Source organism: Lipophrys pholis, assembly GCF_963383615.2.
Source record: "Lipophrys pholis genome assembly, chromosome: 14".
Taxonomy (NCBI): domain Eukaryota; kingdom Metazoa; phylum Chordata; class Actinopteri; order Blenniiformes; family Blenniidae; genus Lipophrys; species Lipophrys pholis.
The window spans coordinates 18,528,120-18,550,611 of record NC_137633.1 but is presented as its reverse complement, the minus strand read 5'-3'; the positions used below and the strand labels follow the sequence as shown (position 1 = coordinate 18,550,611).

The following is a 22,492-nucleotide window of genomic DNA, read 5'->3' as shown; positions in this document are numbered from 1 at the left end:
ATGTCTTTGAGAGATTCCGTGTCTAATTACATATTTTATTTTATTTTATTTTATTTTATTTTATTTTATTTTATTTTATTTTATTTTATTTCTCTTGTGCTGGTGGTTTTGAGCAGGCGGATTCAGAACAGAGTGAGAGCTCTTCACTCCCTGCTCTTCTTTGATAGAACGCCTTTCACGGGGCTTGTAAGGCTGCGAATTCCGGGACAGAGTGAGAGCTCTTTCTCTCTGTCTCTCTCCGCCCCTCTCGGATCGCTCGGCTTTGACGGGGCTTGTCAGGCTGCGTCACCGTGTCGGCTGCGGAGCGGAGGCGTCGGAGGAGACGCTTCATTCCCGGTGGAGGAGCCAGCAGCAGCAGGGGGAGCTACCAGAGGAGGGTGGGGACGACGTTTACCTGTCCACAGCTACCTGCCGCGGCCGTGTCCTGTGAAGCCCGGGTCGTCGGGGGACGTGAGACACGCTGGCTTCCCTCAGGAGTAAGACGGAGAAGGCTTTAAAGGTGAGTCCGGGGGAGGAGGCTCGTTACGGGGGAAAGAGGTTAGCCAAACACCGACAACAACCAGCGACCACCACCTCTACAAACTCCCACACACTTTAACCACAGTCTCCAGTGTCTTTAACCAGTGCTGTGTCTACGGCACACAAACGCATTTTTATTTCTGTTTTTTATTTTTATTTCTGTTTTTTCACGTTTTGTGTCGTTAGCCAATGTTACAGGAAGCAAAGCCTTCACCTGCTCACTGGCGCCACTTTACAACAGGTTCCCAACATGATTCATTAAAACTACACTGTTTTTAATTGACCATGCCTCAGTTAATGTCTATATTTGTGACTGATGTGCAGAATATCACATGTAAAAAAAACCCACAAGAGACTTGATAAAGTTTCATCTGATCTGCATTATTGCATACATGCTTGTAAAATGTCTTGTTTTTATTGATTACCCTCAATCCAACGCATGCTCTTTTTTTTTCACAAAGTCACAGTCCTTTGCAGAAACTAGGACATTTAAATCTCATAAACAAAACTGGGAATGGTTTGCAACAACACACACATACATACATACATTAAAAAACACCATTATCTGCAGCTGATCTTCACAATAACTTATGATATTAATACTACATACATCACTGATAAGAGGTTGAAGCTCTGATTTAAATGAACTGACGGGTTGGAAGTTTGTTGTAACTTCACCTTGGTGATCCTGTTGGACTTTCTCTGACACATCCAGATGTGTTTCAGACCATTTAGTGCTTTTTAGACGACTGACAAGAAACCCAGGAGTGACGATCTGCTATAATCTGCTCTTACTCTTGGTCTGGAGTCTGGATTTAGTAATCTGTACCAGATTAAACTGTTTATTGGATTTTTTTACCCAAACTCGTGAAGACACAGTCCCAATAGTCCATTTTGCTGAACATAAAATGATAACAACGATTTTCTGTAACTTCTTCAAGGCAGAAATCCTTTAGAATAACAGCTGTTCACATCAGATGTCTTGAGAGTATAGCTGTGGCTGCTTTAGAAAGGAAAAATTCCTTCTGATCCGCAGCTTTTATCAAAGCTCTAAATACACAGTTTATGTACATCTGTAGTGGATTTTTTGTGGGTTTTTAAGCAGTTGGCTCCTCATCGGACAGGGAGCTTATCAAACGTGACCTGGGGCTCCCTTGAGGTTCCCAGAATTATATTTATACGTACAAAACAACCCAAATGAGATGCATTTGAGACTCTAAACCAGAACTGGGAAACTGTCCAGTGCAGGGGTCAGACTCATTTTAGTCCAGGGGCAACATACAGCCCAAATTTTACCTTGATTGGGTCAAACTGCTAAAATACTCCCAAAATAACCCTTAAACTTTAACTTTTTTCTTTGTTGTGGCGTAGAGTATATGTGATGAAAGTTTTTATATTTTCACAAAACCAAACTGTTACAAATAGAAATTACCACAAAAAGCCAATTTTAGTTATACTTTCTGGTGCAAAATACAATGAAATGTCCAAAAAACCCCTTCTGTTGCATTATGACTGTTTTTACAAACCCAGGCCCTGTTTACACGACAACGAATTTGAGTGTATCCGCAAAACTTTCTTCACTTTTGGGGGGTCCGTTTACACGGCACCAGTTTGAGGATGCACTGTATCCGCAAAGTTTTTAATCCGGCTCCCAAGGTGGAAAGATTGCAGAGACTGCCGGAGGGTACAGAGCCTGTTACTGCACATGCACATCTCTCCCCCTCTCTCCTGCTCATCCAGTTGTAAACAAACATGGCGGCTGCGTGGTGGTACAACTCGCGGTCTATATTCTAGTTTTATCGTCCATATCAGTAGTTTAATAGTTGAGACTCACCCCTGATAGCATCCGATGCATCATCAGTCCATGCGGATGTCGGGTGCTCTCCATTTTCATCAAGTTTATAGTGTATTGTTCTCTGCACATGTCTGTGTAGTTTCATTACATAATCTAGCAACAGCGCCCTCCAGTGGCCCGGCATACTAACTACATCGTTGTCTCTATGTCCGCTGCTGCAGTGTAAACACACTCCTTTTTGTTAGCGGATTAGGTGTTGTCACGTGAAACGTTGTCATCTAAACAGGGCCTCAACCCGACAGCATGGCTTTGAGGTGATTGCTAGTTTGCTTGCAACGATCTCAGGACCTGTACTCCTAATAAATCCTTAAAAAAAAAAAAATCTATTCAAATTTTTACAACTTGCATGGTGGTTCGGCGGACCGGATTGGAGCCTCATGTGGGATAGTTTTAGCCTGCGGGCCTTGTGTTTGACACCGCTGGTCTTTTTTTAAAAGATAGTCATGGATTGGGAGTAAGGACAATATTATTACACACAACTTTTATGATGGTCACATCACATTTGATAACCATTCATGCATGCAAACCAAATTTTCAAGGCATTTGCTGTCTTGCTGTCGCCTCTGCGTCTCTATTTGCACTTGCAAACCAGATTTCAACCATGGTTACGTAACAGCGTGACTCCTGTCATGACACAGTCAGACCGGAATGGGTTGGACAAACAGGTCTAGGTGAGGTGGATACTTCCCCTCGCTAATCTACACATTCAACCAAGTTGTCATTGTAGTAGCTCCAGCATTGTTTAGAGTGCCGCTGAAGCTGTGAATGTTTCCGCTCCTTGTCTGTCCGCAGGATGCCAAGAAGGTCCTGACTCGAGGCCCCAACATGAGCGTGACGTCGTGGTTCCTGGTCAGCAGCTCCGGCACACGCCACAGGTTACCACGGGAGATGATCTTTGTGGGCCGGGATGACTGCGAGCTAATGCTGCAGGTGAGCGGGCCGTCCGTTTGGGTTTACACAGCAAACACCGGCAGAGTGCCACATGAGTACTGACTGGCCTTTTTCAGTAACCTGCGAAAAACCTCCTGTGCATGTTGCATTAGCCCGACAAGACGGCCAGACACATAAATATGTGAAAAGCCAGTGGGGAGGCTCTTTAGATGCCTTGTGTGAGTGTTACCCGGTGACGGCGTGTTCGCTCAAACAGCAACTTTAAAACGTGACTGAAGCACTCCACTGCGTTGTTTTTCCATACACGCTCTCCTGTAATCACTTTCCTTTCACCCTATAGTTAGACCAGTGAAGCAGGAATGTTGCTGTTTGTACTTTCCTCAGTTTGTGTTGTTATGCTGAGAAAAGCCCTGCCAGCCACAGAAGCCAGTCATATTGAAGCATTTGTCCACATTTAGGCGTCGCCAGATCCAAGAAAAACCTCAGCCTCTCATATGTGCTGACATGATGCAGACTTTTTTTTCTCTCTTTCTCTCTCTCTCAGGACAGTTTTTTTGGCCTCCAGCCACTTTCAGCCTCAAATTGTTTTCAACCCTTGTATGTTTTGGGGTTTTTGTGTATTGAGAGCTCAGGGCATATTTTTTTTTCAGTCTGTTACATGAGAATCTGATTTGGCGTGAAAAGCAGAGTTTTAAGTGGAATGCTATCAAGTATCACAGCTTTGTCTTCAATGTTTGGACCGTCCATGACGACTGCTGTCCGGTCAGAATCTGTGTGTCCCGGAGCTGTAATTTGAAGACACATGATGTTTTGAGCTCACGTTTTTCCCTCCTGATGTTGGGGCAGTGACAGCCTCTCGAGTTGCTCCAGTCCAAAACCTTGGGTAGGACTGTGTTCGAGGGCGGTGGTGATTTTCCAAACGAGCCTGGCAGTCATCTTGGGTCTTTGTGATTTATGTGACTGTGAAGCGAGCGGCTAATGAGCAGAAAGGAGAGAGTCGGACTGATTCGCTCACTCGGTTTGTGTGCGAGCTAATTGAGGGAAGCATATTTCGAGAGGAACTGGTTTTAACTCTGGAAAAGGGTTAAGCAGAGGGCAAATGAAGTCGTCATCTAAAACAGAATTCAGAAGTCAGAGGCGATCATTTAATGTGAGGCCCTAAATTATGATCACACTGAATCACCTGATGATTTCTGGGTTTGTCAGCTCGGTCTCTTTGATCAGATCAGAAGGTGATTTCTGCTGTCATCAATCAGTTTGCATGTTGGCGAAGTGCAGACGCCTGATGAGAAGTTTTTTTTAACTGAATAAAACGGCATTACGTGCTGCACAAAATTGAATGAACTCAGTTTAATTGAAAAAAATAAATAAATAAATCAAGATACCTTTAAGAAGACTTGAGATTTAAAAAACAAATTTATATTAAATCGGTTAATGCAGATTCATAAAGCTGAAAAAAAAAACAGTTTGAACATTTTGAATTCTGAGCATTGAGGTGCAAACAGACCAGACAAAACACAGTTAATACATTTTGAAATATTGATGAAATCCATCTCATTAAATGTTCTGTGGAAACTCTTGGATCACATGCCGACTCTGTCTAATGATTAATACTAAATGTATTTTGAGGGCTGAACTTCTGAGTCTAACATTCATTCATTCAGTCATTCATTCAATGTTTTTCCCAAGAAGATTTTTATTTAAACTTTGATACACCTACAGATTATATGATCTAAACCAGAGTAAAATGTTGATGTTGTTTTAGTACTTCACTGAACCACAACCACAAGATTTATTCTGGGAGATTTGTTCTCACTCTTAGATTCTAAGAGTAGAAGACCATGAAGTGAATGAATAGCAAGAAACCGTTTCAGAATTGTTCCATAAACTCATTCATAACCAGGACATGGAGGTTAAAGCTGATGCAGTGAGTCACCATTTCAGTTGCTAAGTTTCAGGACAAGTTTATTTCACACTTGTCAGGGTCGGTTTGATCAAAACGAACCCTGGTAAGATCGCTGCATTGTTGTGATCTATTTCTGGAAGTGTGAACCAAGAGGACAGAGTCTGCTTGAAGAGTTTGTCTCGGTACTCTTGCCGTCAATCTCTGGTGCAGTTCAGTTAAGGTACAATTGAAGTATGAAAGCAGTGCAGACCAAAGAGACTAAACTCAGAACTTGATGGTCTTCAGAAGCTCCCAACACAATCGGTGTAAACTTCTCCCATCAACTGCACCACTTGGTGTGAATCGCACCTCTTTGTTGCACTATGGCAATGACTGTTTGGTCTCTTATTGTCTTGCAGTCTCGCAGTGTGGACAAGCAGCACGCGGTGATCAACTACGACCTGAACACAGACGAGCACATGGTGAAGGACCTGGGCAGCCTCAACGGGGTGAGTGAGTCCAGAGCAGCCGCCTCGTATCCTGTGACGAAAGCTCCCTGAAGGCCCGGGTCCTCGACACGGCACACACTGAGCACAGTCTGTATTTCTGTCTGTGTGTGCCAGAGGCGCTCGGTTGAGCAGTAACAATGTGGAGAGTTCCCTGCTGGCCCGGACCCTGTGTTTAACTGTGTAGCCCCTCTCTCCCCCTGCCCTCACAGCGCGGCTCGGCTGCACCATTATCCCGCCGTAATCCAGAGTTGAGCAATGGGAGAAACCGTTCATTGTTTTCAGAGAGCTTTCCTTTTTTGGCCTTGGTAACCGCAGCCAAACTAATCAGAGCAGAACAGTACGAGGACTTGTAACTGAAACACTCGCCCCCGTTACCTTTGTGTGTTTACCTTGGTTCTTTCTTCACAAGTAGTAATTACAAAATAGGCAAAGGGCTCTCTCTTATTCTGTCAGTAACTGTTAATTGAAGCAGATGCTAACTGAACTGATATACAAACTGTTATTTATTTCCAACTGGCCTTTTAGGCACTTTTCTAAAGCGAAGACTGCCGTTGCACAATCTCATCAGAGTTTCCAGGTGCTGATAGATTACCTTTCTGTGGGAAAAGCACCTTACAGTATCTGGGTGCATGCCATGAGGAATTAGAGCGCGTTACCTGCACGTTTACTTTAATTGGTCAACAGACTGATGAGTTTTTGCAATTTCTTGCAGACGTTTGTGAACGACCTGAGGATCCCGGACCAGACCTACATCACCCTCAAACTGTCAGACGTCATCCGCTTTGGTTATGATATCCTTTTTTTTTTAAATATATCTATCATTTATATCTCACTCTGGATTAACTAATTTTGTATTCGCTTACTCTGTTTGCATTTTCTCCCTTTCTCCTCTGTGCTCCTTCACTATATTGGTATGTTAATCCCCTGTAGTGCGTCAGTCAGGAGGTTCAGATTATCGTCACTGCGGAGAGAAAAGCTCCTGTGGCCTTTGACCCCTCGCAGTTGAAACCCACTATTGGTGAAATATTATTCACATAACAAGAGGAACAATTTAAGGGAGTTAAAACATATATAAAAAAAAAACAACCAACAACCACTCATCAGAAACTACTTTTGTTATTGTATCGTGGTGTTGCTCTTTTAAGGAGTGTCTCCATGGAGAGAGGAGTGTGTTTGAACAGCAGAGTGATCTTTGATCTCCTGAGATGATCTACAACCTGCACAGTCACTGTTCTTTAAGTGGCAAATTCGTGTCCCTCAAATCTCTTTGCTGGCGAATGTGATGTGTCCTTCCACTTGATGCTTAAGTGTGAATATATAAGGAGATTGGGATGATTAAATGCTTGCTGGTCGACTTTAACTCCTTGCTCACATGCCCACGTGTATATCCTGGAGAGGAGTCAACACAAGGTCCCAGAGGAAGCTCTTAAAGTAAGTAACACTGGCAGCATAACAGTGCTCAAGTGTATTTTAGATTTTATTAATACTTATGTCACTGATCGATTTATATCTTTCCATTGCATGTTTCTAGAATCACTATGAATTATATGGGTTATTTAATCTCGTTTTGCTGTCACAAAAGAAATAATTACATGTACAATGTGCACCTTTGTTTGTTTAAGGCTTTAATTGTGATGTAATGTGATCTCTATTTGTCTTGCACCTTCCAGACAGTAGAATGCAACTTGAGTAATAAAAGGAAAACTCTTCCATCCTCTGTAGATTTGTTCCAGCAGCTTGGAGCATGGCGGCTAATAGCAGCATCGCCATATGTTTCTGTTATGACTCAAAACAAGGAGCGACTACTGTTATTCATTCCTGTGCCTTAAAATAAACCACATAACTTGATGAGATGTTAAAATGGATCTTATTCACTGCCCTCTAGCAATTCCCCTGTTGAGTGTCCTAATGCTCTCTTTTTTCTTCGTTCAGCACTACGTCATCAGTTTAGTTCTTAGTGTTAAATTTACGCTTCAGTGGTCTAAAGGCAAAAGAATGTAAAGAGTTTTTTGTCCTCTAAATGTGAACGCTCACTTCTACAACCTGAGTGAAAGTAACAAACAAGGCTTTGTGAATAAATGTGTCCATTAATAGCAGAGAAATATTGAATCAAAGACAATGAAGTGTCTGGTGTGTTTACGAGAACGGTTACATCTGTACTGATTGTTACCAGAAGATAATTGACATCCTGTTTCCCCCCTCATCTCTCATTGTGTGTGTGTGTGTGTGTGTGTGTGTGTGTGTGTGTGTGTGTGTGTGTGTGTGTGTACAGCATGAGAAGTACACCAGCCAGTTGCAGCTGGGTATAAAGGGCATGGAGGCCAAGGCCAGGGAGAAACAGTCCCTCCAGAGCTCAGAGAACAGCAAAGACTCTTTTTCCAACGTCAAACAGCAGGACAAGGAGCGCAGAGCCCAGTCACTCACAGGTAAACGGACACACTGACAGCAGGATGTGGGTCTGCAGACAGCTGAAGCGGGGACAGTGTTCTCGCTTGAACCGAGGCGGATTTGAATATTGTGTCCACTCACACGAGGAAGAGGAAGTGTTTGTGTCCATGTGCTTTGGCCGTAGATCCCCTGATAGGACGGCTTCTTTTATTAAGAGCTTCCGTGGTGTGAGATTAAAGCTGCCATGTGAGCTGAAGAGGCAATCCTGTGAAGAAAGAAATAGACCTGGAGGATTGTCAGGATGTGTGAACATGAGTAAGGGCTTCAAGGTCTCTCTGAGGGGTGAGGAGTTAAGGACGCGCAGCCTTATCTCGCTTAGCCACAGAGGTGGGGTGCTGCCAAGCACGCTGCCGATAGGTCAACACGTGTAGCAGAGGAATTAGAAAAGCTCTGAAAGGCTTTTTTTTTTTTTTTTTTTTCCCTGCCAACTTGGCACCAGTATCTCTAACTAGCGGTGGATTTGTCACTGTTTATATGTGAATTTGCTCTCACGCCCTCTCTGCTCAGAGAAGTCTTGGGTAAATCATTTCACAGTAGAAAAAGTCAAGGAATTTTGAGTTCAGCTTTGTGAATGAAGCACATTCACACTTCTCTCAAACAGATTCCAGCTGTTGTTGATGTAGCCATTATTGCTGTTTTTCTGCTTCATAATCGGCTCTGCGAGCTCAGAGGGAAAAATTCCAGTGCCTAAAATGGGACTTTTTTTCTCGAGCGACTTGGAGTAATTTACAGTCGTGTTCTTGAACTGTAATGCCACTGAGCTTTGTTTTCAGCAGTACGTCTCTCACCAGGATCTTACAGTGATTGTACTTCCTTAATCCATTGAAAACACTCATGTTTACTAGTCACTGTCTTCACTCAGTGTTGTTTGTTCTCTGAGATAACTAAACTATGGTCGGCCGTTTCGCGAAATGTGCAACCGCATGAAGATAAGGATAGTACTTCACAGCATGTCTGAGAAAAGAAAGACGCATTTGTGTCGCAGTAGCTGCTGACAGTAAGTGCTGTGTGTTAAGTTTAGCAGATAACCAACTGTAGACCGTCCGCTCAGAGAAGCACTTCTCTTTCTAAGGCTGTTTAATTAAGGGAACACATGTTCAAAAGTGCTGGGCGATTTTCGTTTGCAGTGGAATTTATGCTAATGTCTTCTGTGTGGCTCCATTATTTGACTGGAGGCCTGTGGAATACTGTAAGATTAAAGCTACAATGAGAAGTTGATAAATACAAATTAATTTACTGTTTTAAGCTTTGATTAATCATTTGAAAGTCCCAAAATTCTGATTAGAGCTTTCTAAATGAACTTTGAGATTTTTGCTTCTTAGAAAGAGTACAGGGACATTTCCTAATGTCGCTCTAGTTTTTAGAAACAGTTTAATTGTAGTTTTAAATGCATAAATTCGATTTTTACAGCCCCAGAGAAGGAGAAATGTTGCCCAGGTTGGGGACTGCTCCTCTAGTCCAGGTGTGTTGAGCAGGAGGCCTGTGGGCCAAAAACCAGCTCGCAAGAAGCTCCAAGCAGGTTGGCGAACTCACCAAGCAAATTGTAAAGACTTCCAACTTTCTTTATTTTTATTTTTTTAACAAATTACCTTAAGATTAATGGAAACAACACAACACTGAGACCCAAGCTGAGATATCGGAGATGCTCCCATGAAAAATAGCTACCTGGTTGCTAACTAGCGTTATCCTCAAAGCCATGCGGTCAGGCCGAGTTTGTAAAATCATTAATAATGCAACAGCTATAGGAGAAGTAGTATTATTATTATTTTACATTTCACTGTATTTTGCACCAGAGGGTCTAAAATAGGCTTCATGTAAAGATTGTAGTCATTTTTTGTAGTAATTGTTTGAAATTACTAGGACCTGAGCGATATGGATCTTTTGGGACAGATTCTGATATTAAGGAAATCAAATATTCCGATAATCTATACATCGGTTCAGTTCATTTTTTTAGTGCTGAGGTGACGTGTCAATGTAAATATGTGTGTTGGCAATGTGCGTAGATGGGTCACATCAAAGATGTCGACGTCCGTGTCAATGTGGCAGTAGTGATAAAAGACAGAATGAGCCATCATCCATTGTTGTGAGTGACACAACGAGGCACGTCATGGGAAACCTGTTGAGTTGTTTATTTCACAAACTAGTTAATTTACTACTGAGGTGAACCGTTGGGTTCAGGAAATGCGCCATGGGCTTTTTACTCTGCTATGGGGTGACTGGAGCGGGACATGAAAAGGAGTCTGAGCATCCTCTAGGATAGGCAACACAAAGACTTCAGAAAAACGCCATATTTTCTGCAGTTTATTTGTGGATAATAAGTGTGAACATTGGCGTCAACCTTTGGCCGACGACCAATGGCTCTCTAATGGCTATGATCGGCTGGGCCCAAGAAATGACAGAAATGTTCATCATGTTTCAGCTGAGACACAAAAAAAAAAATAAAAAAGTTTGAATTTAAAGGCTATTCTGTCATAATTTTACCAGTCTGTTCCACTCGAGGTGAAATTGGGCTGTTTTTGTCCCCTGAAATAAAATGTGTTTGACATGCCTGCTCTCATCCATTGTGATAATAGCATCTCTCTTTGCTTGTTCATTTGAAGTTTTAACATAATCTGACACTTTAGAGAACAAACAAGTCAAAAAAATAAACCCAAATAACAGTGATGGGAATAATTGTTAGACGCAGCCATTCTATGAATTGAATGGCTTTTTTTCCCTTGAGTTTTCTTTGAATTAGACAAACATTTGTAAGTTAGTCTCACTTGTGTTGTGAGAAGGCTCTTTGTGTATCCTCTCTGGGTGCCCTCGCTCATTTTCCCCTGCAGCTGTACAGGATGTGGAGCAAATCCAACCCTCCAGCTGTCTGCAGGGCAAGACTCCTCACTCCTCTCCGTACAGTGGCTGAGTCACCCAGACCTACTTTACTCTGCCACGACCCGGGGCTGTTTAGTATTCAGAAAAGAGGCACGACATTACCAGCTCACGCTCTTTAGTAATCGACATGCTACTGATTAGTGTAATCTAAATCTAATCTCTATTGTGATGTAGTTTGTAGACTTTGCCCATTAATGAACTTAAACGTGACTCGGTGTACTTCCGGTGTTTAAATCTAAATGCGGAGATTTGAGCAAGCAGAAAGGAATTGTTGACCTGTGGATTCTTTAGGCTGCGTGTAATCTTCGGGTGTGAACACAGCCTGACATATTCAAGTGAAGTCTATAAAATTAGCTCTGGCCTGCTTCCCGTGTGAAATCTGCTGCCTGAACTTGGTCTGAGACTCCTTTTTAAAAACAAAAACTCAGTCATCTAACTGTATTGAATTTAGGTTACGAGTAGTGATGGAAACACTGCTTATGTAGTAAGTCTGCATTTTCATTGTCAGAACAAAACAACGAGATGGAGTTTCAAAGCTTGCTGGCTGCTCTGCAAATGAAGAGCATAAAATATATGCAGGACGTTGGGCATTATCGTGTCTCAGACTTGTGTAGCGGGATGTGGTGAGGTTTCCTGGTTTAGAATCTGTTTTCAGACCTTTTGCTAAAGTTTAAAGTCTGTATCTCTTCGTAGCGTGAACAGGTGACGCCCAGGTTAATACGTTGTTGATTTTAACAAGTAAATATTCCACCACAGAAATTGAGTGTGAAATGTTTTCTGCAGTTGGGATTGGTGACGTGCTTTTGCCTCATGTTAATGTTTCTTTCTTTCCCAACATTTATCTGGATCCAGAAATTTCACCACTAATGTGAACACTGTATTATTTTGTGTGTTCAGTGAGCAGTGTTAATGCCTGGGACATGCTGCCTCCCTGTTAGACTAAACAAGCACTCTCGAGTTTATCAGTCAAAAAGCTGCTTCTAGATTATCTGTAGATTAGTGCTGTATAGGCTGAATGACATGTGTCAACTAGCATCAAATTGTATGTGTGTGTGTGTTCAAATAAAGACGCATTCTACAAGAAGCTCTGATTTTGATCCATTGGTGCACTGGTTATCCTGTAGCCCCCTGTAGGGTTTTTTTTTTTTTTTGAAGATTAGGATTAGCTGTGTCGTCCTCACATGAGAAGGATTATGTTTTTTGTGGTTTGCGTGGTACAGTTGTTATCACAGTTTGACCCTCAGTATTATCTCTGTGTCAGGAGAATGTGTGTGGGAAATAGGACAAACCTTGAGGCTGCTTGTAGTGTAAAATTATGACTGCTCTCTGATGTTGTGCAACATTTATTTGTCGCAACACTAAATCTTGGCATGATTTGGTTTTTGTCATATAACTAAAGTAAAAGCGCTGGCCTATAAATACAAAAGGATGTGTATATTTTTCACCTGTTTGTTCTTTTCTACCTGTATCTTATGATAATATGTCTGATGGTGTGTCTGTGTTTCCTACTAGCTGCCACAGATTCTCCAATATCCAAGCCGACCCCTCTGTACGGCCAGCCGTCCTGGTGGGGGGAGGACGAGGACCCAGCCAACAAGAAACAGAACAGAGGTGGGAAATCGCCAGAGCAGGGGTCTCCAGGTCAGACATCAAGTCTTGTGTTCTTCAGAGTTGCATAATGTGGCGTTTTCACTTTTTCAAACTGCACAGTTGTATATAATGCATTAGATCCTAATCGGTTATGACAGGCATTTTATTGCATCACTGTCTGATGCTCTTTGTGGGTCACAGAGAGATGGATGGTGTTAAGCCCAAAGCAGGTCTCTGGCTGCCAGTGGTGGCTTGTCAGCCAGGCCGTACTATGCCCATCCAGTGGGCAGTGCCTGTCTGCCTCGTGATGGATTATGACCCTCTAAGCTGTTACAGAGGGGGAGGACGAGTGATTGTTCTCCTCATGTTGCCCAGACTGAGACAGATTATTCCCCCTCAGCTGCTGGACTCTGAGCTCCTGAAGTGATATTTGTCCACATCCAACTGGCATCCAGTTTGAGAGATGGTTTGTTTTCTCGCCCTAATAGCTGGAAGGTTATTGTTATTTGTGGCTCAAATTTCCTGAAATTGTCTAATGACTTCTCAGGAGACTTTCTGAGTTCAGAGTACCTGGATATGTACATTATTTGTGTAGAGATTACGCGGGATCACTAAAGTACTTTGTCCTTTCTTTGATAACAGATCCCGCTAAAGACTCGTCCAGATATGAGGTCAACGGTTCTCTGTCGGACAGTCAGGCCAAGTCCATCTTCTCTTACCGCCGCGAGCCCAGCTACTTCGAGATCCCCACAAAGGAGCTGCTGCAGCAGCAGCTGCTGCAGCAACCTGTCAAGAAGCCTGAGGCGCAGGTTCATGAGATTCCAACCAAAGACACCTCAGACCCCGTTCAGTGCCTCGCCTCCACTCCCACCCCCCCTGTGGTCCAAAGCCACGCCTCTTTCACCATCGAGTTTGATGAATGCACTCCAGGTAAAATGAAAATCAAGGACCACGTCACGAAGTTTTCTTTCCGTCAGCAGCGCAAGCAGCCCCCTACAGGGTTGGTTAGCACACCTACTGAGGTGGTGTCAGCAGAAAGCAAAGTTGCTGACTGGCTGGTCCACAGCACTGCCACCATGATGAGGAGAAAGTCACAGGCTGAAGACTTGTATAGCACAACTAGCGACCCTTCACATTTGAGGACCAACACAGGTGAGTCACCACTGCATGGTTCAGACACTTTGCCTTAGTGAGAACAATGTACTAACTGCTATTTGTTTTTAAACAGCACACTACGATGAAGACGGCTGTTACAGTGATTCAGGGCACCCTCAAATCAATGGAAAGGACTCTCTCAAATCAGAAACTCAAACAGTGTCCAAGGTTTCTCCACAAACTTTAAGGTCTTCCCCACCACAATGCTTTCCCTCCCCTGAGTTCCCACAGGAACCTTTGACCTATTCCTCACTAGAGTGTCAGTCCCAGCAAGGTTCTGGCAAGTCTGATCCCAATCAAGCCTTCGTCATTGAATTCTTTGATGATAACCCAAGAAAGAAGCGCTCCCAGTCCTTTACCAATAGCGGTACTCCACCTGAGCCATCAGGCCTCAGGCCTCAACTTGAGAAAGCAAAGAAGAGCGCAAACCTAACCAGTGAGAGACAAGTCTCATCTCAGTCCTCCTCCACTCCTGCAACGCAGCGATACACAATCCCCCTGAAGGGCCCAGCAGCAACCGGCCCCCAGAGAGCTGGCTCTCTTCGAAGGGAAAAGACAGACGACCGGATCAGCACAGGCTTTTCATCCCGCACATCGTCGTCTGCCTCAACAAGACCCTTTAGCAGCGTAGGCCGGAAATCCAAACTCGCCCAGGAATTTACTGCTGAATTACTCAAACAAGCAAAGAGTAATTTGGCAGCGACCTGGGAGAAGAATACCTCGGGTCCTCATAAAGCAGCTAAGATGGGAACAAGAGCAGCATCACAGTGTGACCAGAGTCCCACAAGCCCTCCACCGTCAGACAGGCTTTACCAGCCTCAGACATCCTCCCCTATTCATAAACCTGTACCCCTCAAGGTTCCTGTCATGCCCCTGGCACCACAAAGTGTGGAGGTCAGCAGCCCTCATGACAGCCTCAGAAATGAAGAGGATGACACTCTGAGTGAAGCAGGAACGTACACCATTGAAGCAGACATGCATGATAAAGAGCTGGAAGAAGCCCGGGGGAAAATTGACCAGGCAAGTTGTTAAATTTACATTGTGTGAAGTTGCCTCTGGCTGACAATCACAGCCATAAAGGAGATGAGCTTTCTTCACTTTTGGCTTCTAGTTCGTGGAAGAAAGTCCGGTCCTGGTCCGACTAAACCGCGGACGAGCGCTTCTTTCCCATTTATTTGCATTTATCCTCTTGCAATGCTTTGTTCTTGACAGGTGTTTGGTGTTGAGAGTCCAGAGCGAACGAACGAGCGAACGAACCTGAGCGAACCAGAAACACCGTCAGCATTTAGTCCTGTTGTTGTTCAGGGCAGGGAGCTGCATAGGCAGAGTAACAGTGGGGAGCTGAGGCCAGCTCCAGATCAGGGACAGAGTCTGGTGAAGGTAAACCTTCCTGCTCAGGATGGGATTAATCAATGAATGGATGAAAAAAAAGAAAAATCTAAATTTTAACACATGTTCTAAAAACACAGAATAAGGAAAGATTTTGGGAGTAAACAAACATCTAAATGCAGAATCGGCATGCTTTGCTCACTTGATTTGCTTTCCTGGTGTTTCCTCTGTTTTCACCTTTTAATTTGTTGATTAACCTTTTCTACTCTCATGGGAACTGGATTTGTCATTGTTTTGTTTTTTTCCACGTCTAACAGAATTCAATTAGAAGTTATGCGACATACTCACTCTTGACAAATATGGAGCAAATTGATTTTCTTTTGTTTGTAATATTAACTCTCTTTTAAAGACACAGAATAAGCTGTATGTTTTCTCCCGCAGGTTCAGTCACCAGGTGCGGTTTTACAGGGGGCTCCTAAGTGGATGTCTTGCTGGGCCAGCTTGGCAGACAGCTACACAGAATCTGGCCCTTCGTCTGGCCTCTTTGACATCCCTTCCCAGATGGAACTGTCAGGAGGGGGTAAGCCACCTGACGAGACATTAGTCTATTTGAAATGATAATGAGGCACCCTGATGAATATGAATGATGCTCACTTTCACCGTGTGTGGTTAATATGCATTAAAACTGCTCCCCTGCAGCACAAGGTACAATCATCCACAAGGCCATGTTCAGCCAGAGCCACGACAGCACGGACTCCGATGGTTCAAGAACCCGGCGCATCCTGCCGCAGGTCCCGTCAGGGGAGACAAATGAAACCCCAACTCCCAGCATTCATGTTCATTATGACCTGCAGTCAACATTTGACCTAGAAGACAACGACCTGGAGGCGACCAGGTCTCAGGACGATGTTCACAGGTTAACAGTGCAAGACGACGTGGAGCCTGACAGCCTGAGCGATGCCAGCAGGTCTGATGACGGATCCATCATCGAGCAGAGAAAAAGTCCTCCATCAGATGGTGACGAGACGCCAAATGGGGACAAGACGAGACTCGCGTCCAAATCTACTTCTTTTTATATTGGCTCAGAGGAGCCTCTGTCCAAACCAGAACAGGGAGACTCAAGATCCAGCACTCCGAAATCAGAGAGGAAGCATGTAACCAAAACATTCTCAACAGCCACCCTTACCAAACAGAGAAGCAGTCCAGACACAGGAACTATTAAGTATACAGTGCCAGCTTCTGTCCTGGGCGGAAGGACAGAGAGTCCTGAACTGAAAGAGGGCGCAGTATCCCCGTTGATCAGACAGGAGAGCTTCACCAAGGAGCGTCCCAGCAATGCCAGACTGCCCAACATCTCCAGCCAGCCTGCTCTGAGAGACCCTGACCTTGGATTGTTTCAGGGAGTGAGCAGTCAGGATACTCATTCTTACCTGAAAGAGACAGAGAATGTTCTGGCTGTTTTAGAGGCCAAACTCCAAGCAGCACAATCGGGGGCCACGCCATCTCCTGTAATGGATTCTCTCTCTGGAGAGTCTGATGTGGACACCTCCAGCACAGTCAGCCAACATAGCAACAAGACCAAGACCAAGCCAAACACTTTAATGAACAAAACGTTTACCAGTGGTTTCCACAGAGAGAGATCTTCTGCTAGTATAACCAGTCAGGACTCCAATCACCAATCCACATGGTCAGAAAAACACTCTTCTCAGGGAGCTGTTAGCAGTAATAAGACTGTGTCAGTCAAGAGACCGGTTGGACTAAGACGTAGTGTGGGCAGATCCGGCTCAACAGACTTGAGCGACGACCCTCAGAGCTTGCCTTACTCTGATCAGGAGTCCAACAACCATCGAACATATAAGAAATACACCGTGCCCCTTCAGAAGGAAGACGGCAAGAGCTCCAGAGTGTCTCAGGCTTTAGGTCGTGCCAACAGCTTGTCCGCCCCCAGACCGACCCGGGCTTCCTTGCTCCGCCGGGCTCGTCTGGAGGCCTCTGACAATGAGGGCACGGAGACTGAAAGGCTGTCCCATGAGGCGGGCAGCACCCAGACCAAGCATCCCCAGGAGGCCAAGAAACTGTCCCGGCTGGATTTGCTGGCAATGCCTCGCAAGCGGACGAGCTCCTTCAACACACCCAGCGACACAGAGGGCGGCAGGCACACGGGATTTTCTAACCGCAGCACCGAGTTTGGTAGCAGCTCGGTTCAAAGATCCTCCGCTCCGGGCTCAAAGCCTCCAGAGAGGCCTCAGAAAGCCGGGCTCAACAAGATCCCAGTCACCCGGACACGGTCCAGCAGCGCCAAATACTCCAGCAGCACAGCAAGTAAGTATAACACTGACACACATGTACTTACTGAATGGAATGTAAAACACAGAAGAAATAATTCAGTGCCTGGTCTGGGAGGAGGGCAGTCACAGTGGTGAAGTGGTTTGAATTAATTACAGGGTTCAGTTAATACATTCAAACTGCCTCAGTTCTCTACTTGTGCTGCCTTTGTCATGAGCCAGAAGCAGCACAAGTAAAGTTAACTTAAATGGGGCTTTCACTAACATAATCGATACTCACCTTAATCCATTTTCTTTATATAAAACCCACCAATTAACTCAAAGTAACTGGTGATTACCTCCTACTTAGCACGTATACTTCATGGTACACGTGGTCATACCTTGTTGTCATTGTACTGTGGAAGTTGAGTGTTAATTTTGATCATTTTAAATGACTAAATAGTGAGATGAGGATGTGAAGATAAGCACTTCCACAGTACATGACTGTCTTTTTTGTTTTGGGGGAAATGTTTTTTTGGTGACCGTGACATACTTGTGGTGGTGTTTTTCTCGGCGTTATTCTTTGATGGCCTCTTCTTTTCTCTCCTGCTTCACCCCCCCCCAACCTGTCTGTCCTTGCTCTCCCAAACACAAACAAATTCACCACGCCAAGGCTCCAGGAGGCGACAGAAAGGCTCTGACTATACGTCGACCTCCGATGAGGAGTACGACTCAAACCAGAGCACCCCTAAACACAAACGCTCCCAACCTTCCTCAGCTTCCCACAGCCCTCGCAGTCAGCCACGAGCTCGGCCGGTGGTCGCTCTGCGCCCTAAAGCTCGCGCCCGAGACTCTGAGGATGAAAACCACAACGGGGAGGCCTTGCAGAATTGGTCTTCCCACAGTGCTGAGATTGCGAGGTGAGAAAGATTACTGATCAATATGGCCTTTATGGTCTTATTCATTTGTTTAGACGTGAAAAAGTGTGTTAAAGGCAACTTTGATCTTTTTGTAGTCTTCACAGAGAGAAATGGGAGAAAAGTTAAGTAGCAGATAGAAACAGGCCGCTTAACATCTCTTCCAAACTGAAGTGTTTACAAAGAACAAAACATCCAAGGGCTCCTGACTCGGCATGTTAAACTGGCACACTGACGTCGCGGCACTCTGTTGCTGGCTGGAGTCAGAAATGTTGACCACTGGAAAGGACATCCATCATTTCTTCAAACATCTCTCAGGGCTGAGGCAATGTGACTAAATGTAATAAAATGTATGAAAAACTGCATTTTGGGAATAAACAAAAGTCTCCAAATGTACTAATTCATTCAAAACGATCAAGAAAGAACTTTACATAATAATCAGATGTGGTCACTGGCTTGTTGAAAGTAATTGAGATGAACACAAATGTTGCCCTTATTAAATACATCCCTTTCCCACACTGGTAAATTACCGATTCCTTTTTAGTCTTCTTACAGAGACGACTATCTATTTTTTCTAAGGTTGAACTGTGAAAATTAATTCCCAAGTTTGTAACCAGTTGTCAGTATATTAAAAGCTTTTCCTGGTCCAGATCAGAGTTTGGGAAAAGCGAGAATGTCTCTTGTGAAGTCCAACACAGGGAATGTTAGATTATTATTGAGGGATTTTTTTTTTTTTACCAGGATTGGAACTAATTGAAAAGTTTAAGAGAAATGGATGAAAACATCCAAACAGCAGCAGAAGCACAACAATGAACTGAGATGAACTCGATAAGCTCACACCTCGTGCTGCATTCACGCTCCAATCCGACTTTAACTCAACTCCGTCAGAATACATTTGCAAGCCAGCAGAGACCAAGCAGACTCATTAGGCCTGTTTGTTCTGTGCACCTGGACCACACGAACACAGAAACCAGAGCAAGAGAACCTGGAGACAAACTTGAGACGCCACACAACATGCCAACTTTACATGGAAATGCCCCAGAATTAAACCCTGTTCCTCTTGATGTGAGATAGGAGTGCCCATCCACTGCTCCACCAGCCAGGAAGACAACACCACCCCAAATCAAAATATTTTTACTGAAAAAGAGTTGGATTATTGCAATAAACACTAAACCTCTTTCAGACGAAAAATGCAGGTTCTCCATCTTACGTGTGTTTGCTTCCGGTTAGATTGAGTCAAGACTTGGCCAAAGACTTGGCCATCTTGGCCAGAGAGATCCATGACGTTGCAGGCGAGGGAGATGCACAAAACCCCGAAGCCGAGTGCAGCCCGCCCGTCTCTTCAGTGACTGCTCATGAGCAGGTACATCATTTATCGTGACTTTTTTTTTTTTTTTTTTCTGTTCTAGCCTGTCGGAACTGTTGTAGTTTTACAAAGTCTTTATTAAAATTCACCCGTTAATCGTGATTCCAGCTGGTTCAGCGTATTCCAGAGGCTGGGTTGAACCACCAGAGAGTCCCACCGAGTTCTGCACCGGCGAGGGAACGTGAACTGACCCAGAGTGACTCCAGGCAACAGGATCGAAGTGGAGACGAGGTCCGACGGCGTCTGCTGCTTCGCCTCATCTGCACAACGTCTGTGAGCGGCATTATTCTGAAGTCTGAAGTTTCTCCTGCAGGTGGACAACGTGCTGCTGAACCCCGTGTCTCAGATCATCATGGTCATCCGAGAAAACACGGAGCAACTTGCTGACAAACTCAAGTAAGAGATGAATGAAAGGAGACTCTTCGTTCACACGCCTGATCCAACTTTATTGATCCAGTCTGACAACCAGACCACGCTGAGCAATAATCTCATTAATCAGCTCACAGACGGATCCTCTGACTCATAACATTTTGGGGGGAGCGACTGATCTAATCCTCTGAGTCGATTAGACACACAACAACTCTGTGTGATTTAAGCCTCAGTGGTTGTTTTGTTTATTTTAACCACTGCGTTCGGCTCCATACACACAGGGTACTATTCCAGGACAGGGTGGATATCTGGGAAGAAATTGAAGCAAAGGTTGAGTCCGACAATGATGCTCCTCTTCTCAACACTTCAAGCAAGGTGGGTTCCAGTTTTGATCTATTTTCAGGAAACAGATACTGATGCTCAGGTTTGGCCACGCCTGATATCACTTTAATGCAGCTCAACATCAACCTGCATCAGAGAGGAAGTTCCTGCACTCAATGCAAATTGGATCCAGTTATTTTCAAATTGCTTTCGACAGATTTGACTTCACTTTATTAGTTTAACTTGGTGGCAAAAGGCTCGAAGTCGGAGGCACAAAAGCACAAGATAAATTGAGAGATGACAACGATTAAAGATGGTGTGTCCTATCAAATGTGGTAATCAAGACCAATTCTTGCAGATGAATTGTTGTGTTAAGTTTGACATTCCGACTTTAATGAAGTATCTGGCCGTGTCATGTATGAGCAAAACAGAGAATGTTCACAATGAAGATTTGTTAGTCAGTAAATGTAAATGAAACATTTGACAGTAGTTCTGGGAATTGGGAATTACCTAATTGAAAATAGAAGTTTTATTGGTATCTCCCTAATTTTCAGCTAAATCTTCAAATAAAACTGAGCAAAGATCATTTTCTCTTCCAGGAAATCACGTCCATCCTAAAAGAACTGAGGAGAGTCCAGAAACAACTCGAGGGTGAGTCATTGATCACATAAAAGGTGTTGTTTTGTTTTGTTTTCAGATATCACTTCATTATCTAACCACGGTCTCGTCTGCTCTCTGTTTAATTTCAGTCATTAACACGGTGATTGAGCCCAGCGGGCAGCCTGAGGCCACCAGGACCTCCCCGGTCGACTCCTCGTCCTCCTCGTCAGGCGCTCGATCCTCTAAACCTTCGTCCTCCAGAGACTGGAGAACTGTGCACTCGGTCTCCAAGCGAGGCGGCGGGCCGAGGCCCGGCGAGAGCGTCAGGAGAGCAGCTGTGACCCCGGAGGACCTCAGAGAGGGATATTTAGTCTGAGGTGTGACGGCGGCGAAGCACTTCTGCAGAGACAGGTGCCAGACCACCGTGCAGCTGAAAGAAACCGGGAGGGAGGAAGTGAGACTGAATTAACAGAAGTGCATCCTCCTGCACATCCCAACCATGGACACTACTGCACTATGAGCACTACACACACGCACGCACGCACGCACGCACGCACGCACGCACGCACGCACGCACGCACGCACGCACGCACGCACGCACGCACGCACGCACGCACGCACGCGCGTACGTCGGTGTGATGCACAGTCACACCCGCACTACAGGCCCGTGCTGAGGGGGTGGTGGTCTATTTCACTAAATCCCACCTATTAAAGGGCCTCTAAGCTATACTTGAATCTGTGCGCTACAAATCAGCCTCACTATTTGCCAATGACACGACCAACACAGCTGATTTCTAAAGCTCATTGTGACTTTTTTTAATTTATCTGAAAAAGCAGCCTGAGGTTTCTCGTTTCTCAGTCTTTCTCAGTCTTTCTCATGTCGTGACGAATCACAGGTGTAAGGATATTTACAGGTGCATCTCAAAGAATGAGAATATCATTGATAATTGATTTGCGTGATCAGTATTTTCTATAATATAATATTACTAAATATTATCTATTACTAAAATCTATTTATTTTTAATATTTATGGCGTCTGGAGAAAATAAAATTGCAAAACATCCGATCTTATAAATATTCCTACATTCTGAGGTTTTTAATTTTCCCTGCTTCCCAGCTGAAATGATTTAAGACTCAAACAAGGCCTATTCTGAACTATTTCCGTCACGTCAGCTCCTGTATGATATTCCCATTATTTGACATGCACGTGTATTTGGCTTCCATTTGTTCCGAGTAGAAACTTGGTAACCGTCACTGCATCTCCTCACTTTTTGTCTTTGTGGAGCAGATTGCTAACAGAATGTCAAAAGTATTTATTAGTGCTCCTTAGTGAGTCGCTGTGGCGTTTTCTAAATGACACAACATGACTTTAGGAGAGACTTTTCTTTGTGTGTATTTTCTCTGGTTCACATTTCCCTCCCTGGTTGAGGGGCAGAGTTTTCTTTTCTGTCCACACGCTCGCTCTGTAATTTAGTGAGGCTAGAAAACGTAACGTGGGAGTTTAAAAGGCATTCCTGACACTCAACGCTTTGAGAATTGATTGTTTTCTATTCCTGAGCAGAGAAGTCGGCTCCTGAGATCTGGCCAAAGACGATACATG

The 22,492-nt window shown here is 44.3% G+C and overlaps 1 protein-coding gene across 3 annotated transcripts; it reads left to right on the top strand.

Moving 5' to 3' along the window:
• Positions 1-250: 250 nt before the first annotated feature.
• On the top strand, positions 251-21,735 carry cep170ba (centrosomal protein 170Ba). 3 transcript variants are annotated; one of them, XM_080480331.1, is made up of 19 exons: positions 251-499; positions 3,167-3,304; positions 5,570-5,659; positions 6,372-6,450; positions 7,032-7,090; positions 7,932-8,085; positions 12,494-12,622; positions 13,214-13,723; positions 13,800-14,746; positions 14,939-15,106; positions 15,497-15,635; positions 15,755-17,377; positions 17,993-18,239; positions 19,467-19,599; positions 19,711-19,833; positions 19,916-19,998; positions 20,253-20,346; positions 20,892-20,943; positions 21,042-21,735. In XM_080480331.1, exons 2-19 carry the CDS (start codon positions 3,200-3,202, stop codon positions 21,266-21,268), a joined length of 4,962 nt encoding a protein of 1,653 aa, XP_080336457.1. In that variant the 5' UTR covers positions 251-499; positions 3,167-3,199; the 3' UTR covers positions 21,269-21,735. The 3 variants fall into 3 exon arrangements, with proteins under 3 accessions (XP_080336457.1, XP_080336456.1, XP_080336455.1); XM_080480330.1 differs by lacking the exons at positions 251-499; positions 3,167-3,304; positions 5,570-5,659; positions 6,372-6,450; positions 14,939-15,106 and having other exon boundaries at positions 7,038-7,090; positions 18,098-18,239; XM_080480329.1 differs by lacking the exons at positions 251-499; positions 3,167-3,304; positions 5,570-5,659; positions 6,372-6,450; positions 14,939-15,106 and having other exon boundaries at positions 7,038-7,090.
• The last annotated feature ends 757 nt before the right edge of the window (positions 21,736-22,492 follow it).

Bases quoted from the DNA above. Each gene is read 5' to 3' on its own strand.
- cep170ba (XM_080480331.1), top strand. From the start codon at position 3,200: ATGAGCGTGACGTCGTGGTTCCTGGTCAGCAGCTCCGGCACACGCCAC. The intron at 3,305-5,569 runs GTGAGCGGGCCG...ATTGTCTTGCAG, and splicing joins ACTGCGAGCTAATGCTGCAG to TCTCGCAGTGTGGACAAGCA. The intron at 7,091-7,931 runs GTAAGTAACACT...GTGTGTGTACAG, and splicing joins TCCCAGAGGAAGCTCTTAAA to CATGAGAAGTACACCAGCCA.